The 23,214-nt window shown below is 34.0% G+C and overlaps 2 protein-coding genes and 1 long non-coding RNA gene across 3 annotated transcripts; all 3 read right to left on the bottom strand.

The window, feature by feature from the left end:
* Window positions 1-7,909: 7,909 nt before the first annotated feature.
* On the bottom strand, window positions 7,910-9,154 carry LOC149401010 (uncharacterized). Its single transcript, XM_089613474.1, has 2 exons — window positions 8,785-9,154; window positions 7,910-8,113 (listed from the first exon to the last, which is right to left on the bottom strand). The coding sequence occupies exons 1-2, from the start codon at window positions 9,103-9,105 to the stop codon at window positions 8,102-8,104; spliced, it is 333 nt and encodes a 110-aa protein (XP_089469600.1). The 5' UTR covers window positions 9,106-9,154; the 3' UTR covers window positions 7,910-8,101.
* A 2,311-nt stretch (window positions 9,155-11,465) lies between these two features.
* On the bottom strand, window positions 11,466-15,525 carry ATNUG2 (GTP-binding family protein). The gene is made up of 11 exons (XM_089612641.1): window positions 15,235-15,525; window positions 14,781-14,914; window positions 14,545-14,674; window positions 14,302-14,462; window positions 13,804-13,905; window positions 13,609-13,713; window positions 13,347-13,475; window positions 12,622-12,762; window positions 12,361-12,461; window positions 12,135-12,192; window positions 11,466-12,004 (listed from the first exon to the last, which is right to left on the bottom strand). The coding sequence occupies exons 1-11, from the start codon at window positions 15,464-15,466 to the stop codon at window positions 11,642-11,644; spliced, it is 1,656 nt and encodes a 551-aa protein (XP_089468767.1). The 5' UTR covers window positions 15,467-15,525; the 3' UTR covers window positions 11,466-11,641.
* Window positions 15,526-18,418: 2,893 nt separating this feature from the next.
* On the bottom strand, window positions 18,419-18,918 carry LOC149401012 (uncharacterized). The gene is made up of 3 exons (XR_016296831.1): window positions 18,802-18,918; window positions 18,599-18,702; window positions 18,419-18,513 (listed from the first exon to the last, which is right to left on the bottom strand). It is a non-coding gene; the product is annotated as an uncharacterized LOC149401012 (long non-coding RNA).
* Between the last annotated feature and the right edge of the window lie 4,296 nt (window positions 18,919-23,214).

Here is a 23,214-nt window from a genome sequence, read left to right on the forward strand (position 1 = left end):
ATAAAATTAAAAAAGAAAACTAAGTTTCATGTGCCACCCATTAGGCAGAGATTCACGCCCAAATCTTCAAATCTCTTACGTGTGTGTATAACTGTATATATATTATATACATCATTTCCACATTTGACTTTAGACATCAATCAGTTTCTAAACTTTGGACCCACCCGGTGTCAGCTTCAACAAATAATAAAGTATTAAGTTATTTCTAATATATAATTCTGCTAAAATGACAAACTATACATAGACTTATGTAACACATGTCTACTAGTGTGCACATTCTTTCCAATTTAACACCTGAATAAAAAGTGCGACATGGGAGTTTGAAGACATGCATTTTTTTGGGGTCAATTAACTTAGCTCATTTTGACATGCTTTTTTATTTTGATTTCGTAACTACTAGGGCCCCGTTTGGTTAAGTTTTCCATTCCTGTTTTCTGTTTTCTGATTCTAAATTCTAGAAAACAGTTTTAGAAAAACTGTTTGGTTATAAATTCAGAAAACAAATTTAGAATCATATTTCTGTTTTCTTTGAAATTTGTTTAGAAAACAGAAAACAATGAAAATTTGTTTTCTATTTTATCTCTATACAATTGAATGGAAAACATAACCAAACAACATTTAAAATATTTCGAAACGTAATTATAAATATGTTTTTTAAATTTAAAAATTAGAATCAGAAAACAGAATTTAAAAACAGAAAACGAGTTTAGAAAACTAAACCAAACGGCCCCTAGGTTTACTCATTTCTTTACTAGCTTCAACTTCCCAAAAAATTCCAAAATTTTCCTGATGTGATTTTGCCATTTTCCATCACGTCCCTAGATAAAACAAATAAACAATTATTCAACCACCGGTTACACTTACAGATGATCGGCTCATAGTTCGATTTTACGTGAAATGCTCATCGAAATAATGTTTAACGAATAAATCGTAGATAAAATTAGATTGAAAATAATTTGTCCAAATTTCCGATGTAAAAAACACTAGAAGTTTGTTTATAAGAAGTTTGTGGGATATTAGCATTTTCAGCAGATTTTTGCTGAAATTTAGGGTTTTAATGTAATTTTCACCAAAATTATATCAAATTTTTTTTTTTTTTTCATTTTCAGTGTCTACATCCACCGAAAAAATCGTTAATAAACTGGTAAAATATGGGGATATTAGTTTAAACCCTATTGCTCTTAACTCTTAAATGACTGCATATAGTATATTGTGGGTAAAAGTACTATTGAATTTTTTTTAAAAACAGTTTGAATATACTATAAAAATAAAAATAAAAAAAATTCTAGAAAATAGGATCACAACTGAATCATGGGTTTTTACTCTATTTTTGGGTGGATATTGTATGTGATAGTATATTTTTAAAATTTACAGCAAGAATAGTGCTCGTCGAAAGTTTTTATCGCGAAAATAATATTTCTTAAAGTTTGTAAACAATCATTTTTTTATATTTACACATTTTTTTAAAAAAAATTCCATCGTTTCGGTCTTTATTTAACTTTGTTTACAACTTAAATTAAGATTTATTAATAAGAAAAATATTAATCTTGAATAACAGTTTATAATTTTAGAAAACACTATTTTTAAAAAGATCTAAACCACACCGTCATATTGAAAATATTGCACTTTAAAAACACTATTTTGTAGTTTTCCCTTTTTTTTTTGGGTAAATGACTATCTTTATCACATTTGCCTTGGATGCATATATAATATTATATATTATAAAGAAATCGAGAAAATAGGCTTTGGAACAATATGAGTTTTTTTTTTTTTGGCAAAAATATTAGATGTATCGAATTTCCCTGAAAGGCATATCAATTATATTCAATTTTTTAGATTCTCTTGTCTGAAATTTTATTCATATAGTATTCTTTGATTTATGATATATTGGATTACATGATATAATTTTATAATAGACTACTAATAATTATCAGTGCACGCGTATTTATAGTTTTCTTCTTCTTCTCTTTGGGGGGGTTTCCAATTTCCATGCATGCACGCGTATGTAGTTGGTCAGATTACCATTTCCATATAAACCAAAAATGAAACATAGAAGAAGATTGAACATATATTGCTATAATTGTATTAAAGCATGGTAGAAAACCTAATGTCACAGAGAGTAGACGAGAAGAAAATAACAACTTTTTGCATCACAGTATTCACAATTAACAATAAACTATTATCATCCCAGGTTGAAAACATTCAAATTTTAATGTGTTAGTTAAGTTTTTTTTTTTATAACTATTTTTCTTCTTACATGTACACACATAATACATAACGTATAAATAATTACATTAAATAGTAATAATAATAAAAATCATTTAAACTTTAATAATAAAAAAATACTTTTGTGGGAATGGGATAATCTCTAGTTAACTTTTGTTTTTTCATTGAATGTAATTAAGTGTGTGCGTATCAGATCTTATAGTTTCATATTTCAAGATGTGAATATATAAAATTTACAAAATATTAAAACAAAAATATAAATTATGTGGTGATATATACTAAAGACATATCACATTTCACATATGTGGAATAGAACAATTATGTAAGACTGGCTTGTAACATCCAATCCATGCCTTATCGATCAGATCAGATGATAATAATTATGGAATCTGTAGGTACACAGTCATTTTCCTATGAAAGAAAAGAGAACATTTTGCAATACATTTATAATTACGTAACTGTGCTACCACTTGAGCCAACCATATAATATATCATTATTTGACATAACTAAATATAATTCGGTTTGGTTTTGGTTTAAGCGAATTCAAAATTCTTAAAATCAATAACCGAACCTGTTTACAAAATCGATTCGGTTTGTTGACGTGGGACTGAAATTTGGATTTAGATTGATTTATATCCGATTTTTTGTTAATATTTTGCATAGCACTATAACAGCATCTTTAATGGTTTGTGACTTAACAATTGTGATGATTTATTAGCAATTATCAAAAGTTGTAACCTAGTTGTTTATCATTATTTTGCACTTTTTATTAGCTTAACTAAGCTACATAGTTTAGCAAATTAAATGAGCTCATTTTTTATTTTTATTTTTATTTTATTTAATAAGTGGGAATTGAATAGAAAATAATAATAAAATATTAATTATTAACATGTGGGATAAAGTTAAACTAGGAGAGTGATTTAGCTTACCAATAGAGAGCAAATTTGCTTAAATTAATTGTAGCTTAAATTCTTTATGTGGTAAGTTAAGCAAATATGATATTTGCTTACCATTAAAAATACTCTAATTCAATGCTAAATTATATATAGTCAAATTTGAACTTATAACTAGGAATGGCAGTTTAATCCGAAACCCGTTAGCCCGTCGGGTATCCGAACTAAACGGGCCGGGTGATACCCGCTCAAATGGGTTAACGGGTAATACCCGTTATCATATTTAGCGGGTACGGGTCGGGTGGCAGAAATAACATACCCGACCCGTTAACCCGACCCGTAAACATTAAAAAAAATCATAGAATTTCGATATAACTTATACGTACTCTCACACATATAATTTCAGCTTTTATACTACTATATAACCTATGTAGTAGTGACAATTTTTTTCTTATAATATGAGTCGAATTTTTTTTTTATTAAAAAAAACGGGTTAACGGGTGCATATTTTTGGCACCCGTCACCCGGCGGGTATACCCGTTACCCGCCCCGTTTAAATAAACGGGTTAACGAGTATGGGCTAACGGGTATTTTTTTTTTGCGGGTACGGGTATGATAATGCTGTACCCGCTAAAACTCAAACCCGTTGCCATTCTTACTTATAACCCTGAATTTGGCATTTATTATACATGATGCGAGTGTGGCATGACATGTGTGCATGGGCTGATTGAAAAATTAAATAGAGTACTCTGTTTCTTTTTAAAAGAGAGGGTGTGTATTTTCTCCAACCTGCATGGCTTTGACTTTTTGACGACGATATGATTGGTCCATATGACTCAAATCCAATAAAGCTATTGGTGAGCTTATGGGTCGTTGATTTTACAAGTACACAACTATCTGATAAAAAAAACGTACATAAGATAAAGGGAAATGGCCGGATCTAGTAGTCATTTTATTGTTTTGGACCAAAATATTGAGCTCCTTGTTTTTACACACTTTTAGTAGCGAATTTAGGAGAGATAAATAATTCATACCCAGTTTGTCCTTCAATTTTTATTTTTGTTCATTCAAACCTCAAACTCACCTATACCTTTCTCATTTCCTCTGCTGCAAAAGAATCGCAGAACTCACCAATGGCATCCTCGTCTTATCTCCGCCATCTCCGGCGCTTCTGTACCTCCATCTCCATTTCCAAACCGACCCCCAAGCTCCGATCCGCCAACGACCTCGACGAAGCCCTAAAACCCTCCGTCCCGCCGGAAGACTCGCCGCTTAGTCCGTCTCTCGCTACGCCCCGAAAATCACCGTCCGAAACCTCCCCAAATCCTGGAGATTATCCGACGTCGAGACCTTCATCGAATCCCACCAAAACGACCCCAAAATCAAAGACCTTCAACGCGCTACTCACCGCGTGCAACAACTCGAAGCTCTTCGAGAAAGCACCCCTATTGTTCGACGAAATTTCCAAGAGGTTCGAGTTTTCCCCGGACGGCATGTCGTACCGGATTCTGGTGAAGTCGTACTGCGGGAAAGGGTTGACCAAGAAAGCCGTTGAGACGATGCATGAGATGGAGAAGAAAGGGTTCGAAGTCACCGCAGTGCACTCTGACTACTATCATCAACGCAATGTACAAGAACGAGTTAAGCGAAGAGGTCGAGAAGCTTTGGGAAGCCGCTGTTTTGGAACCGGAGTTCAGGCGCATCCTCGCCGATGTCGATTATCTTCAGGTTCTTATTTAATTATATTCTCGGTTTCGTTTGGTTTTCATTCTTCGCTTAGTAATCTAATTCGCCATTGACTTTTTTGTTCGGCAGGAATTGCTACTGGCGATTCAGCAGCAAAGACCGAGGGCCATCAGGTTCTTCGGGACCAGGAACATGGGATTCATGCACCAAGAGCTGATTGCGATTATCAGCTACGGAATGGTCATCACTGTAAGCCTAATTCTTCGCCCACTAGACTCCATTGAAATCGAAAGCTTTGGCATTTTTGGTTGGATACTTTTATGTTTTCTTTCTTTAGAAGAATCACATATACACTTTTGGAGCGTCAGGAACCAATGCTACTGTGATAAGGGGTGCTTTGCACGCTGAGGCCGAGAAGCTTTGGGAAGCCATGAAGGACAAGGGGTGCAAAATTGACGATGTGGCTTACAATCTCCAGATCGGAAACCGCCACGGAGGGAGACCCGAGGCGATCAAAACCATGATCGACGAGAAATTCTCGGACCATAGTGGCAGAGTGGCTTCACCGTAATTTGATGGGTCCGAATAGAACAACTCCCGAATTCTCTTGAGCTTTTGCAGATTAAGAGATGTCCCTTGTTGTTGGGACAGAGTGATGAGCTCAAGAAGAAGATCAAGGAATGCCCCAACAATATATTCCTTGAGTTCACTGATTAGTACTACTGCCCACATCCATCGCTACTCTTATCATTTGGAACATCACAAGTTACATCCCTAATATTGATTTTATGGTGAGTACTTATGTCTGGAACATTATGGAGTTAATATTGCCCACATCCATTTTTTTATTTTATGTTTCATCTTGAGACGCTGGACCAAAATGGGCTTGCGTACAATTCCAGTAGAGGACTCTCTTCAGAATTTGGATATCAGGGAATGTCCTTTTGCTGGAAAACGATGAGCTCAAGAAGCAGATCAGTGAACGGCTCAGACCAGGTAGTTTTAGTTCAACTCTATCTTTGTTCCCAATTCTCATTATTGTAATTAAAAAATTACTCATGTTGTATGCAGTTATATACATAAAATCAACTATTTTAATTTCGTTTATTTCTCTACTGATCTTATGGAAAAGTTTAGGTACATGTGACTCTGATTGTCTCTGTTACTGTTTATGAATTTGGATTCTAATTGTAAGATGGATTCACAAGCTTCCGATTTCATAACATATACAGAAAAGTAGATTTTCAACAATAACATATACGTTAGAGGCTAAATTAGTAAATTTATTAGGCTAACCCACACGTCAAGCCTGCATATAGCTTACTATCCTGCTCTTGCTACTATTTTTTATCTACAATTTCGATATTTGTAGATATGTATATCTACAGTTGCGATAATTATAGACATATATGTCTAAAAATTTCTAATATGAGTATCGATAATTGTAGATATATGTCTATAATTATACAAATTGTAGACATACATGTCTCAATTATAGAAATTGTAGAAATTATAGATAACATGTCTATAATTATCGAACTTGTAGACATAGACGTCTACAATTTTTTTGTTAAATATTCAGTAATATTTTGATTTTAAATTTGTAGACTTGTATATGTCTACAATTACAAAAATTTGTAGACATTTATGTCTACAAATTTTTGAAAATTATAATTTTGTCTACAATAACATAAAATTGTAGACGTACGATTGATACGAGTTAAAAAAAAATCATCCAATACAAGTATTAAAAAAAAACTATTTCCGTATGAAACATCTTAAAGAGAGAATGATTTTTTTAAAAAAAAAAAAAAAAAAGAGGAGAGGAAGCTGAGGGAGGTGGGATCGATGAGAAGAGAGGGAAAGAGAACATAGAGAGAAAAGAAAAAAAAAATAGAAAAAATAGAGGGAAATAAAGAAAAAGAAATAAAATGTAAAAAAAAATAAGGATAAAATAGACATTATACATTAGACATACTACTAAAAGTGTCAAAAAATATAGTTGTACAAGTGCTGAACGTGTAGACCTATATGTCTACAATTACAAGAATTGTAGACATGTATATCTACAATTACAAGAATTGTAGACATGTATATCTACAATTGGTGTAATTGTAGATATACATATATACAAATAGTCTCATTGTAGACATTTAATTTTTTTCATACACGATAATAACAATCAGATATGCGTTTTTACTATGCAGGAATGTCAGTTGTAACAATTGTAGATATTATAAGTCTACAGTTACTACAACTGTAGACGTCGATATCTACAATTGTTGTTAACTGTAAACTTATAAGTCTACAGTTTATGACAATTTTTATTACAATTATACATATCAATCTAAAGTTATTCTGATTTCTGAATTTTCTTATTCAAGTTTGAGAGTGAACATATTTGTCGTATAAATGAGAGACAAGCCTCCGACATACAGATCACGTGTTACCGGTAGACCGAAGAAGAGACGAATACCTTCTCAAGGGGAAGAGCCTATTCGTAGGAAGTTTTCGCGATATGGAGAAATTGGTCACAACCGGATTACATGCAACCGTCCAGTTCTTTTTTCTGAGAGGAATAGATTAATTATTATAGTTGTATGTGTTTTTGGAACTAATTTTAGTTATTATAGTTGAATGACTAATTATATGTCTTTTTGGAACTTGGAGTGTATTTCAGTAATGGATGAATGACTAATTATATGTTATTATTTCAGTAATTTATGTCTTTTTTACGTCTTTAATTCCTAAACATACTTGACAATAGTTGTTCAAATTGTAGACATTGATGTCTACAATTTTAGTGATTGTAGATATTAATGTCTACAATTGTGGTGATTGTAGATATTTACTGTCTAGAATCGGTCCACAACTATAGACACGGCCATATCAAAACAAAACCATACAAAAATATAAACCAAAATATATAGTAGTTTTAGGCATTCAAGTCATACAAAACCATACAGAAATATAAAACATAGTTTGAGATTTGAGTTCATATAAATATAAACATCCTAGGCCAAAGATGTCGGAAACTCGTTGTCAGATTCGTAGCCGGTCGCAAGTTTCACCGCCCCATGATGGTATAAATCTATCGCGAGCTTCCGCCTAAATATGTTCATCAGAGCTGCATCTAAAGCAGACATGTCTACGCAGTGGGTCTAGTACTCAACTGCCTTGACCACATCAATCCTCATATTTTCAGGCCTGAAGAAACTAGCTACATGTTTTATTAACTCCGCATCCCATGTCTTATAAACATAGTCCCCATAAATGATATTCTCTGCATGATAAGCTAGTAAATTCTCTGCAACAAAGACAGTTGACAATTTAGTGGACAATTATCCTTGTTACTTCAAACTTATATCTCAACATAACCAACAACGTGTGGGTAAAAAATGGCACATGGCACACATAAAACATAGCCTTCTTAACCCAGCAAGTACGAATATCACATGATTTTTTACAACAATGGAAATGGTTAATAAGTATCCTAGATATAGACGATAGAAGTGACTCGATAAGAAACCAAAATGTGTACCTGAAAATTGATTCAAACACTGTTTCTCATGTATGAAGTTGAACAGAAATTAAACTACCAGTTACCTAATGGATGAAGCTATTACTGATTCCATATATAAGAGTACAAGACATCAACAATTTAAAATTGCAGTCCCTCAATTGGGTCCGTCAAGAAAAACAAGGATAACTTCCTAACAAATAAAAGAAAGAAAAAAAGGGCACTTTACCTCCACCAATAATAACTAGCTTCATTAATCCACCATGATAATAATTTTTACACAGCTTCAGTATTTGTTTCCTCAAATCAATACCCTTCTCCATCGCATCAACTAGGCATTTTTTATTTCCTATCAAACGATTTCATAGTAATACAAATGCATAATCATCACAAAGGACTCTTATAACAATCGGAAGATCTCAAACCATAACAGACCATATTTCAGAGACGAAGCAAACCTTTTTAGTCTGAGAAGCACCGACGGGCCTTCTTTTTCCTCCTTCCTCATCCTCGCCTTCATCTTCGTCCTCTTCATCGTCGTCCTCTTCGCCGTCTTCCTCGTCGTCGGATTCATCTTCTTCTTCGTCGTCGTCGTCTTCATCGCAGTCCATGTCGTCGTCCTCGGCTGCGGGTGGTCCGTCGGGGTAAATCTCGGGATCGTGGACGGGCAACGCCGAGAGGCCATTATCGAGTTCGATGAGTCTGTATTCTCGCTTGTTGTTCGGGGACTTTATTACGACGTAGTCTGAAGAAGAAACACAACGTCCCGCTGAAACCATTTCTCCTTTTTCTCGCCCTCTTCGTTTCAGTGCATAAAGCAAGCCCGAGAGATACAGCGAGGGCTTTGGAGATTGGAGGTTTATTGAGGGCTTCTTTGTACGGAGACTGACTTTTTATTCATTTGTGAAAGGGAAATGGCTGGTTTCTTTAATGGGGTATTTTCAAAACAAAAAATAAGTCAAGGGCAAATATGTACTTGCTCACTTAAACAACTACTAAAAGTGTCCAAAACAAGAAACTCTATATTTTGGTCAAAATAATTGAAATTAGTAGTAGATCCGACCATTTCCCTAAGATAAAAGGTCCGAGACTCTTGAATAAAATCGAAAAAGTTTGGAGAAGCTACCAATGAAATAAAAGGCATTATTAAGAGAGCTCTCAAGCACAAACGTGAGCCACGATTATCACAATAATGCTGTCAAAATGTGGGTTTGAGCAATCCGCGACCGATGAAATCTAACATTGTAAAAGGTGAGAGGTGACAACAAAAAATCTCTCCACAAACTCCCGCACTTTACAATCCTATTTGCATCTACATTCCCTCAATTGTCACTTGGTAATACCCCCAATTTTACTTATTTAATTCTTTTTCTAACTAGATTGGTGTAATATAAGATTAATTTGGCAAATAGATCCATGCTGTATTCGGCTTATTCTAGTCGGCATACACAAATTTTCACCGAGACAACTATTATAATATTTTTTATTATTAACAATTATTAATAAATGTGTTAATAACCAACATTTTATATTATAAATATAAATTTTAGCAAGATAAGTATTTCAGACACTCAAGCTAAGTCCGAATAAATACAATAAAAATTCAACTCAAGCTAAGTTGGCCAAAAACTAAAAGTAATAAATTCAGAATAATTAGTTAAAGCTAATGACTAAACTTAAAGGTATTATATTTTTGTAAGAAAAAGTTATGACAAATTGACAACAATTGTAATTGGGATATTACATTAAAACCACATGATTGATAATAAAAATAAAATACAACTAGTTGGTAGAAATTGGAAATTATGACTGATTATTAGAGGGGGCGCAGATGAAATATTTTTTTTCCATAATTAAAATGATTTCACTATTTGTGTCGTTTATATAATCCAATTATCATGCCAGATCCGTTTTTAAATAGAAATATTCGTCTTTGATAAAAAATAAAGCATAAAATGACCACCATATTATTTAGGGTCCATTGGCTAAACTTATATCGCTTAGTTTATGTATTATTTATCCAATAATTTAAGTGCTCATAATTTCTTTCCTTCCATGTGACATTTTGTATTTCTCATATATGAAAAGGAAATGGTGAAAAAACTGAATAAACAATAGCTCTCTCTCTCTCTCTCTCTCTCTCTCTCTCTCTCTCTCTCTCTCTCTCTCTCTCTCTTGTTCTGTTGAACAATTTTTTTATGCACTTTGAAATTAAATATGTTTCGAGAAAGATTTTACATCACTAGAGTTCTAAGCTTACACCAGGATTCTTATATTCGGACCTGTACCAGAAAATAGCTAAAAAATAACTAACGCCTCAAGGCTTATTCATTTCTTCTTAATTCATTCAATCGTATCTTCAAACAGTCAAGATTCAAACTTCAAACTTAGTCAGGGTTGCTGATAGTATACGAAGAAAAGAAGACGTCTTGAAATTTTGTTCGCCTCTAATTCTTAGGCAATGGTTAGTTGGTATGGTATATATATATATATATATATATATATATATATATATATATATATATATATATATATATATATATATTAGCTGTAATACAGATTCTGTCCACACGTCTTACTATAATTATACAATATATCGATGACAACCAAAGAGGAACCAGTATTCTCTATATAATGGTCAAGACATTCAATGCCTACCTTCCGTTTCTATTGACGCATGTGAAGAGATCGGTCAATGGACCCCTTGAATTTTATGTAGTTTGCTGCCCTAAATAATTGTCATTAAATTGAAATTATACTCTCTTTTTTTATCTTCTTTTTATTGTCCTTTAAGGAAAGTCCTTTAGACAAATATTATTATACGAAAAGAATCATAAGAAATCAATAATTTACAGATATAACCAGCCCGGTCTATCTTAATTCACTAGCCTTATAGCTGAAAACAATACTTAATGTCATTAATTATGTGCAATAATAGGAACTTGGACTAAAATAGTGTGTAGAATCTCACTTTTTGACTCCACCGTATAATGTGAAGATTTGACAGCCAAGATACATGCTTTCCCATTGGAATTTTCCTCAATCAAATACAGCTTAGACGGCTCTGTAGTTCCAAGAGACAAAATTTAAAGCGCACGAAATCGACTCCACAAAGAAAACAAATTCAACAAAAAAATCATAATGCGTAAAATAAACGATGGCATTTACTACTGGAAATAATAATGTTGACACTGGACGAAAAAATTAAAAGCTACGCAAAAGACAAAATAAGAATGTCCGCTTCTATAATTATTCAAAATAAAATACTTAAAAGTGGCTTGAGAAACAAAACTTCCAGATGAAATAACACTCTTATCAAGGTTTAGCTTCTTTTTCTTCTTCTTCCGGCTCGCTTTCAGAGGCTGCTTCCTCTTCCTCGTCCTCGGCATCAATGGTTGGGAGCGGCTCGTTTGCCTCGCCTTTCAGCTCGGTATCGGTGAAGAGGTCTCTCTGAACAGGGACGTTCATTTGCTGTTGGGACGAGATCACGCTCGCAATGGCCTTGAAAGCCGCGGAGGCCTTGCAATTATCGGCCTCGACCGGGTCTAAACCTTTGAGCTCAGGCTCCAATGATTCATCGTCTTCTTGCTTTGGCGGCGGCACGAAAAACGGGATTTTTCCCCGTTGCCAGTCGTGCAAGATCATCTTCGCACCGGTCGTCAAGTCAGGTTCACCGCCCTGATAAAACACAGAGGACCCCAATAATTAAATCATTGATCAAATCGATTTGCATGGTTGATTCGGTGTGTTTATTTAACAGCCACTGAAGGAAATGAAAAGGAAAGGGAAAGGGGAAAAAATTGATTACCCTCAAAAGCTTTCCGGACATTTTGCATAGTTGAACTAGAAAGTCGTTGTCATCGACCCTGAACATCATAGGAAAGAGACGGTTGCACATAAGAAAAGAGTATTGTTAACTAAACCTCTCTAATCAACAGGAACCATTAGTTCCAGTCAATCTGCTGGACATGTATCTTAATAGTTTGATATTATAATTTTGAACAAAAATAAGTACATAGATGCTAGTGACAGACCAGCTCTTAATCTTGTATGCTCTTTCTAAGTGCTCTTTCTTAACTCGCTTCAAAACTTCTCCAATGTGTTCTGAGGCATCTGCCAAGTTTGTGACGCGTACCTGTTTCATATTATCGTGACAAAAAGTTAAGATTTTATTGAGAAACGTTGTTTCAGAGGGGTAGCAAATTTGAAGACTATGAATAAACCACTATTTCAAAGACTCTTCAACTTATTGAAGAAACAATGAATGTAAATGAATCCGTTAAAAAAAAACATACCACTCCTTTCAACACGACATCTGTCTCTGTGTCCTTGTTCTGATAAACAACTCCAGGGCAGTCAATTAAAAAAATCCTCTTCGTGAGAGTGATGTATTGCCACACTTTAGTCTCCCCCGGAATAGGAGCGACCTTGCAGACCTATGTGGAGAAGGAACCCATTAGAAACAATAGGCATCTATATAGCTAGCAAGCATTCAAATGATCAGATTACAAAGCAAGAAAACAAAATAACAAAAAAAACAAAAACAAAAACAAAAAAAACTTTATGAATATATCTAAGAGGATAAATCAAATTGTCTATATTGCACAAGCTAGCCTTTAATAAAACTAATTACGCATAACATGAACTTGGTAAATTTTTTGGGGGCTATTTTATATTGATCATTATAAGGTAGAACATACTCATTTACAGCTTAATGCTTAATAGGGAAGGGAAAATGTGACAGTATTCACAAAAACACAAGTCTCAAGTTCACAATAAGAGTTACAGAGAGTCGTAATAATGACATCATTTCAAACAAGAGAAAGAAAATGTTAAAATTGACATGAGGAAGTAGTCATGAAGATTTAACTGTACAGCATACAACATCAATATTACGACTGGTATACATGTAATGGCGTTTTATTAAATTCAGAGATGAATTCAAGTCACATTGACACTTCTTTCATAAAATATTAGTACTGGATGATGACAAAAGCACAGATAGAGATTATAAACTTACAGTTTTAGTTCGCAGTGTGTTTATAACTGATGACTTCCCAACATTGGGATATCCGACAAAACCAACAGAAATTGCTTGCTTGTCGGCCTTCAAGCGAGCAAATTGCCTCAAAACTGATAAAAGGGAGCCCTACACGTAACAAGACAACAAAGATACACTAGCTGTATTAAATATTGGTACCTAATTTAAATTAAATTTTAAATTTGAAGACACAATACGACATAGTACGTAGTGATATCCAAACAAAGATGATTAAAAGTACCTTCCCAAATGACTTGTTGATGCTAGCATGAAAAGCCAGAGTTGGATACTCCTTGGATAGAACCCTGAGCCATCCTTTTGTCACCCATGCAGGGACTAGATCACACTGAGCAAATTTGATACATATAATAATTTAGAATATATTACGTGCATGACAAAACAAATAATAGTTTTTAGTGGGAGAGGCGTGACAGACCTTATTTAACAAGAAAATCATATTTTTATGTTTGCAATGCGCTTTCAAATGCTTCTCCAAGTGGTAGCATCTTGTACCTTGCGGATCCCTAGCATCCAAAACCTGTAAAAAAAAAAAAGTTGGGTGGGGTTTTCATTTGAGAAGAGACAGACAAAAGATATATATTGAAGAGGAAAACATATCCCAAAAAGAACCTTGGTCTGTGATTCATATAATGTACAATATGAAATTGACTATTGAGCAACTAAAATAAATAATATTAAATTCCAGGTATATCCGGAGGCCCAGAGAGCCGATGGAGGACTCAGCTCGTACAACTTTTTTTTTAACTCGAGAAATGACATGACCATGCTTATTATGTGATGAAAAACATCACACAGGGGTGAAGGAAAAACTTGCAGACTGGACATGGTGCTATTTAAAGATTGACCGCACAGCTTAAATAGAAGCAAATAGAAAATAACAGCCATATATTGACCAAGTAAATGCAGTACTGACCTGGACAACAACATCTGAAGAGTCTATCACTTTGTAGAGCTCCCCCCAAATCCGCTTACTTTGACCCTTCTCAAACATATTATGGCGAACCAAATCTCTGATTCCATCCTCTTCATTGCCTTCTACAGCCGGAGCATCAGCACGCTTCAGCTCATACGCATCTGTACATAACCAAATATTAAAAAAGATTAACTTACTTTCTTGTCTGAAAAAAAAAATCCTCATGGCATGAAAATTGATTACCCTGAGAACCACCAGCTTTCTGGATCAAAGACTCATAATCTGCCGCTAAGAGTCTTGGCCGCTTCCTCTTCATCTTAGGCCCAAAAGCATTCTCAAAAGGCTCTCTTTCAAGTAGATGAACTCTGGCTTGCTTCGCGGATATTAAGATCACAGTTCAGTTCAAATGTATATTTTAAATTTCCATGGGAACTGAATCGTAAACTATTGGTGAGTTTGTATTTTCTTAAGTAACATACTTTTTTGTGATCAGTCAGGAGGGACAGAGGCAGCTTCCTCTCCTTCATAAGAACAGTATAGTTGTTGGCTGACCGGCTTTCCAATTCTTCACGCAAAAACTCGAGATCCTTTTGACCCACGACCCTAGTGTTTCCTATACAATTCAGCCAACCAAACCACACAGTCACTCAAAAGTCTGACCCAAAAATTAAATGCAAGCAAAATGTAAAACTGAAATGTTTCAATTCAGTGTGCTACACACAAAAAAAAAAAAAACAAAAAAAAAAAAAAAAAAAAAAAAAATTAAGCACCGAGTGACAAATTGGTCAGCTACACTAAAATGACACCATAAAACAATATAAAACTCGTCAAAACATCAGTAATTAGTCCAAATTTAATTTAAGCAAACGAAAAAAGACCTAATTTAAGAAGCGAAAGCAATTCTTAGTCTCGGAAATCCAAAATTGTTCATACCGAACCAGCGACGATCGGGCTGAATTCGCGTGTCGGGTAATTCCTTGGACTGAAACTCGTTTGACAAAACCTTGCCACCACGGTCACGAACAGGCCTACATTTGTACATCTTGAGACGGCGAACCGTCGCGGCACTACGCAAGCCATTATTCTTCGATTCCGTACGATTCGCGTCCAGGGAATGCTTTGGCTTCCCCGATATGTTCGAGCCTCGTTCCTTCTTCTTCACCATCTTCGGAGAATACTAACCGCTTTAGGGTTTTGGAGAAAATGATTTTCTCTCACGGCGGATATGATACTTATATAGATGTTATTATTTTACTTAAAATGTAAAAGTTACCCCGGTTTGTCATAATTTTACAGGAAAATCCCCCAAATTATAAGGAAAATTTCATTTTGTGGACTTCATAAATGGGAAAATATCCAACCCTAAAACATAAAAAACAATTACCAACGAGAACAACCGTATTAACTTTATTTTCTTTTTCATAAATGACATTTTTGTCTATTGTATTACGGAAATTGTATGACTTCGCATTGTATTTTGTATTGTTTCCCTTTAATCTTTATTTTTTCTATATTTTACTCCCATCAAATATTTGACAAACTATCGGTTATCATTATTAGGGGTGTTCATCAAATTAAACAATCGATCATTCAAACTAAACCTTATTTTTTTTTTTTTTTAAATCGCTCCATTAAAATTCAATGAAGTTTGAGTTGCAACCAACCCAGACCACAAATGTTTCGAGTTAATTTGGTTTTTTATAGTCATGAGATTGAGTTGAACCAAACTAACACGATGGTGTTAATTTTTTTAATTTTTTTAAGATTGTAAATATTTTATATGTACTATTGTTAAAAATTATCATTTTTTAATAACATTATAATTTAATAAAAATACTCAATATTATACTTTATTATTTTCGAATACATGAAGATTTGATAATTAAAAATATGCATAATTTTTATCTTAATACGTAAATTTTCTAGAGATAAATAAAATTTTGATTTTATTTGACATAATTTATTAGATATAATATACATGTATAATTTTTATTCGAGTTATAAGGACATTGCTCGATAATTATAATCCGAAAAAATCAACTCAGTCCAACCTGATTATTTTTTTTATTGGTTTGGTTTGGTTTTACCTTTCAATCAAGTTGATTTGAATTTTAAAACTAAAAAGTAGTTATAACAGTTCGGGTTGATAGCACATAAAAAAACTGACTAACCCAACTTGATTACACCTAATCGTAACACGTTTTTGTCGCGGAAGAGCATTCTCGTAAACTTGCAATATGGAACATTAATTAAAGAATATATCTACTTAAATTTAGGAAATAAATTGATGAAAAGAAATTCATGATAATAAGTCAATTATTCATAGTAGTTTAATTCAAAATAAAAATATACATAGAAAGTTAAAATTTGAAAAACATCGAATCAACCAAACGACAAATAAAATCCTAAAATGAAAAAAATGAAGGGATATCCCCAGCAAAGACCACTTCTATAGAAATGAAACTTATCTTTTGCTCGTTCTTTTTTGTGGATCTAGACAAATGACTGATTAAGCTTTGACAGTCCTTGTTTGCCCTTTTTTATTATTCTTCTGTGATTTTTTTCGAGCTCCTTTATGATCAACAAGATTGGTTGAATGATGCACAAATTTCTTAAGCCTTTCTTCCTCTTGAATGAGCATACTTTGTAATTCACGCACATTCCATTTATCTATCAGAGCATTGTAATGTACATGAAATGTACCATACTCAGGATGTAATGAATTAAGGTTGAAAGTTACTAGGAAATTTTTATTCTTCTATTCCCATGGTCTTCAGTCGTGCTGCAATGTTCATCATTTCAACGTCGTGCTCATATATTGTACGAGAACCATTAAATTTCATGGTGGTTAACGTACCCATTAATTCCCCAGCATACGACTTAACAACAAAGTCGAACTGAGAGCTATCTTCCACATATTTTATAAATTCCTTAGCACTTTCAATTTTCTTTAATGTGGACTTGATGTTGTTCTCTACAGTCATTCACATAAACATATGGCTCAGTGTGTTAGATCTTTCTCAAGCTTTATGAAAAGATCTTTGCTCACTGTTGCTTTCTTCAGTAAGAGCAGCAGGCCTCTCACTTATGAGGGGTAAATCAAGATCCAGAACACCAAGGTGAAACTGAATTTGTTCAGACCATTAAGAGAAACTTAGCCCGTTAAACTTGATAACAATAGTGGCTTGCGATTGAAGAGAAACAAGAAAAGAGGCTGCAAAATACGTAATATATGCTCACACATTAATGCTTTAAGTAATAAACTTACTCTATAATACATATTCAAATACATAAGTAAACATAAAGTATATATTAAAGCTACCTTTGGGCGAAACAATAATATATACGATAAGGTAACATAATTGGTGTTCAATATAATTCTTTTTTTCTTCACATAATAGGTGATTGACATACTTCAATTAGATATATTTACAATCTTTGGATATACTAAACATACCTAACCAAACATATCAATTTACTACGATAATGTTCGTTAATTATAAAACGAATAATCAATCTTTGGACGTTCCAAAATATATTATAATCACGAATTTCAATTACTCATGATAAATTTTTTAAAAATATCATAATGTCATTCAAATTAAGAGCATAACGTAAATATGAATAGTCGAATTTATTTTAATTTGATACTCAAAATAGAATTTTATAATTTGATCACTTTTGGTTGGTGACTAATAAATTTTATCATATGAATATCATCGTATCATATGAATATCAAAATTAAAACAATAGCTTAATTTTCAATAAAAGTTATATCACAACCTAGGACTGTACATCGGATTGGTTATTCGGTTTTATACTTTTGACGGACCCAACCCGATGCATTCGGTTTGTCAATTTGAAAACCCAAACCAAACCGCTAAAGGTCTGTGAACCAAACCAACCCGATCCAAAAAAGATCGGGTTGGTTTGGATTGGTTTGTTTGGGGCGGTTAGAGTCGGTTTGTTCGGGTTCACCGTAATTTAGTAATGTAAATAAGTGTAAAACATTAAGCAAAAATCAATAGAAATATTTAAAGCAAGTCTATAAAAAAATAAAAAAGAAAAAAAAATCATAGGAATTAGAAAATCACCAAAAATAAATAAATATTTTTTTCTCTTGATCATGAAAAACTCAAGTCTTATGCAGAAAATAAAATAAAAAGGAACTCAAGTCCGTTGCTCTTTGCTAAAGTTCACGACGACAAAGACCTACAAAACAAATAATTAATAATAAATTAATTCGAATTCTCATTGTAAGATCATGAATCATATATCATATATGTTTTATTTTTACCTTGATAATGACAATATATTTTGTTTAAAAATAAGACCCAGAGCCCGAGCCAGAAAAAGAGCATGACCCTCCTGATTCGAAGTTAAGAGTCCCTGCTAATATCTCTGCCATTACAAAAGTACAAAAGAATATTGGAATAAAATGTTGTTGATATATGAATAGTTTTTTGGGACTTCTAATATTGGAATGAGGTTATAAATTACCTGTTTTCACGATCGATTCGGAAGATTGTAGATTTTCTACTTCTTCTTTCAGTTCTTCCACAATTAGTGACACATCATCGCCAATCAACCAATCCCTCAAACAAATCAAAGCTTCTACCATTCTTGGGTGCAAAGAACTTCGTAATTTATCAAGAACTCGACCACTTGTAGAGAATGCTGATTCAGAAGCAACGGTTGAAACTTGAGCTGCTAAGATGTCTCGAGCAATGGATGATAACGTTGGATACTTTGAGCTATTCAACTTCCACCATGAAAGTATATCAAACTCAGCAGACACAACAAGCGGCTCGCGTGATTCCATCAAGTATACATCAATTTCGTTCCTAGCACCATGACTGTAATCACAAGTTTCCATAAGTCTACTCAAGATGGCCGAAGTACAACTCTTGTTTTGAGGAATTGGCTGCGATTGAGACAATTGTTTTTCTTTGGTAGACGTATGGTTCTCATTGTAAAACTTCAACAAGTCTTGCAACTTCTCTTTAATTCGAAAGCACACCATATCAGCCTCCATTGTTTCACCGGTTGCTATTTCGATACAAACCTTCACAAGTCCCATCTTGTATCGAGGGTCAAGAACAGCGGCAATAATCAGCATGTCATTGATTTTTTCCGCATCACCCCAATACTTATCAAACTTAGCCTTCATGTTGAAAGCCATGTTTCTTAAAATACTTGTTTGTGCTGTCGAACTTCATAGATTTCACGGAAGAACAAATTCGCCATAGTGTAGTGTGTCCCGCTGAACATCAATGTTACCTCGTAGAATGTCTTCAGGAAAGTAACATACTCTTTTGCTTTCTCCCAATCGATATCAATTGGAGGCCCTTTCCGTTGTTTCCCATCTTCATTCTCTCTAAAATAGTTCTTGTAATTTCCATCAACCACCATCATATCAAATGCCTTTTGGTATTTTAGTGCTGTCTCTAGCATAAGATATGTCGAGTTCCATCGGGTGGGAACATCTAAGCACAAACCAGCCTTAGAGTCGATTTTTTCTTCAACGACGCATTCTTCAAACTTCTTTGCTCTAGTTGTAGAAGACCGAACAAACTTCACTGCATTTCTGATCATCTCAATAGAATCATCGATTTCCTTCAAACCTTCAGTTACGATCAAATTCACTATAAGCGCAGCAACGAATATGCAAAGACTTACCATCCAGAAGAACACAACCGGGGATGTCTTGTAGTCTTCTTTGCAGGTAAGTCAACGCTGTATCATTTGAGGAAGCATTATCGACTGTGACTGAAACTACTTTTGTAATTCCCCATTCGTGGATACATGTCTCGAGCTCTCTTCCAATAGTATCTCCTTTGTGATTCGGAACAAGGAAAAAATTGATGATCCTCTTATGCAACTTCCAGTTGTCATCTATAAAGTGAGCGGTGACAAACATATAGTTTAGATTCTGAATAGACCTCCATGTATCTGTAGTTAGAGACACTCTATACTTTTGCAAGATTGTCTTCATTTTTTTTTTCTTCCAAATATGTTTGATACACATCTCTAGCCACTGTAACTCGAGAAATAAGAGCAAGTCTAGGCTGAATGGTGGAGCAAAATCGTTTGAAAAAACAATTCTCAATATGCTTGAAAGGTAACTCGGCACCAACTATGTACTCAACGCAAGCCCTCCTACCTTTTTCCTTAGTGAAGTTAGTGATCGTCAAATTACTAACCATGTCACCACTCTCGTTTTTGTGTATCAAAACTGTTTGCTTTGGATCATCTTTCTCCTGCCTTCCCGGGAATTTTTTGCACCTTCCCTTATGAGAATTCAAAGTGCTCGTACCATGCTTCTTTCCATGACATGCAAAGTCTTCTTGACAATAATTACAAATAGCCCTCAAACCATTTGGAGTTTTGACAAAATGGTTCCATACCTCAGATCTTCTTTTAGGCTTTCTCTTCCCCAAAGTTGTTTGACTACTTTGAGTGTTGTTTGTAGTTTCATCATCTTCCTCGTGATCACTTATTGGAATTGGCTCCAAAAAAGTATCCATTGTAATCAAAGGTCTGTATTAAGAAATTAAAAATAACAAAAAGCAATGATTACTCGGTTCAAGACTAAGTGTAAATGAATAATAATTACAAAAAAGTCAATAATAATCTATACACGAGCTTTGGCATAGCTTTACATACACATTAGAGTTTTGGCATAGCCTTACATGCACATTATTTATATAAAAATATATATATATATAAAGCAGAGGACATACTCTGTTATTTTTACAGTACCGAGGAATACCTATATAATTTTACAAAATTACATGAATGCCACAAATCATTTTTCTCGGTGCAAGTAGAGAGAGTAACCTGCTGTAGAAGCACAAGACTGCTTTCGTCCTTGTAGTAACACGAGTGAACGCTATCTACCTCCACCAAATCACTATAAAATTCCAGAACCTCTTCGGAGTGAGTTGTCCAGGCAGTATCGGTGGCGTACTTCAGAGCAAAGAGCCTGCAATGCAAAAGTCCCCCAAAATTAGTCAACACAACACACACAAAAAATCATACAAAAAGTGAACTCAAATATTTCCTTTCTTTTTTTTTAATATGAAAACTGCTTTGTTACTCCACATTCTCACAGCAAATAACTTGTCGCACAAGGGACGGGTTTCTCCAACAAAAAAGAACCCAGATATCGAGAATTGCAAAGCCCATCGACAGATTTCATGAGCATCATAATTAATGATCCTATGGCTCCACACAAAGGTTTACAAAATTAAAATCACCAAGTATCGAGCCTTAATTGATGCCTTGGTATGTGCGTGAGAGGGAGCAAGTATTAAAACCTGCTACACGCACTTGCAGGTACCCAAAGAAAAAAATACCTGAGATATGATTTTGCTTTTCATAACTAAACAAGAGATATTTTTGCACAATGCTTCAGTAACAAAAAAAAAATGGTAGTTTCCAAAATTCAGGGAGTAAACTTGTTTTAGTTTCATTTGATTATACACTAATTGCAGAAAGAGGTAACAAACAGACCAGAGTGTGAAATATATATAAATGATACCCCTTATATTTCACTATATGGACTTTGTTTCGCTATGAAGACCTTACTAATTCAACGTTATTTCACTCTTAACATAACAAGCAAAATGAAAAAGAAATCACTAGCGATAATCTGGTGTGAAAGCAAGTCCGCAAGGAGACAGGCACTCACTACCAGAAATTTGGCCTCTAACTACTGCCGAACGCTGTAGTCATTTTAAATCCACTACAGTTTACTGACTGTCATCTATTGCACTGGAGTCTTACTCTTTGATTATGACTCCAGTGTTTGGCCGTAATGTATCTGTTTTATAAGACTGTAGTTAAAATATATAACTACATTGTTTAGATGTAGTCTTACTAGTGCATCTATAATTACTACAACGTTATGCTGTAGTTATATAGAACTCAATTACATAAGATAAAAAAACTACAGTTTTAACAAGTAGTCTTAATTGAGTCAATTAGACAGACTACGGCGTTTTTGTGGTATCTATTGCACTGGAGTCTTATCTTTTTGCCTATGACTCCAGTGTTTTCTGTTGAAGACTACATTTTTATAATGTAGTTGTTCAAATTTTGAGTCAATAAACACTACAGCTTTAAAGAGTAGTTATAATTAATTGAGTTGGACAGACTACGGCGTTTTTGTGGCATCTATTGCACTGGAGTCTTATCTCTTTGCCTATAACTCCATTCTTTTCTGTTGAAGACTACATTGTTTAGCTGTAGTTTATATTTATGAAATTATATTTTTACAATATAGGCTACATCTTATTTCTGTAGAGCATTTTTTTAATAAAAATATATATTTAAATACATTTATAATATATAAATATCCAATAAAACACATAATAATAATATCCAAAAATCTCATATTTCATTCAATCAATAATAAATATCATTTACATAAATATGGCATTACAAGTTTTTGGAATATAAGAAATACACCCAAAATTAGTACTGGAAAGTGAACTCCATAATAAGCATGACCAATCATAACAGTTATACTCTTATATTTTCAAGTAGGACTTGCAGAGCTATCATTCAAACAAAGACCAAGTCATTTACCGGCAGAGGGGGGACAAAGCATAACTTGTACCGATCCGGGGCCCGAACCTTCCAAGCCAATGCCACCACGTTGCTCAGAGCCTCCGCCGTTTCTCACAGCGCCTCCGCTTTCCAGAATCGTTGTGAGCTCTGTGGAGCCCGCCTATGCCGCGCAACAAACTCATTGCGGAGCCTAGACCCTCACACAAACACAAGACCCAAAACAAAGAAACCAAAACAAGCCTTCACAAAATCCAGTACCAAATGACATTGATTTAACAGACTTGCAATACAAGATTAGTAGATTACTTCTTTTGGGTCTTTAATTAGCGTATCACTATT

Source organism: Urtica dioica, chromosome 4 (assembly GCF_054948205.1).
Source record: "Urtica dioica subsp. dioica isolate 48M chromosome 4, U.dioica_male_clone48M_v1_H2, whole genome shotgun sequence".
NCBI lineage: Eukaryota > Viridiplantae > Streptophyta > Magnoliopsida > Rosales > Urticaceae > Urtica > Urtica dioica.

Coding starts and splice junctions, on each gene's coding strand:
- LOC149401010 (XM_089613474.1), bottom strand. CDS start 9,105: ATGGTTTCAGCGGGACGTTGTGTTTCTTCTTCAGACTACGTCGTAATA.
- ATNUG2 (XM_089612641.1), bottom strand. CDS start 15,466: ATGGTGAAGAAGAAGGAACGAGGCTCGAACATATCGGGGAAGCCAAAG. Junction 12,763..13,346: donor ACACACTGCGAACTAAAACT/GTAAGTTTATAA, acceptor TTCTCCACATAG/GTCTGCAAGGTCGCTCCTAT. Junction 12,005..12,134: donor TGTCCGGAAAGCTTTTGAGG/GTAATCAATTTT, acceptor GTGTTTTATCAG/GGCGGTGAACCTGACTTGAC.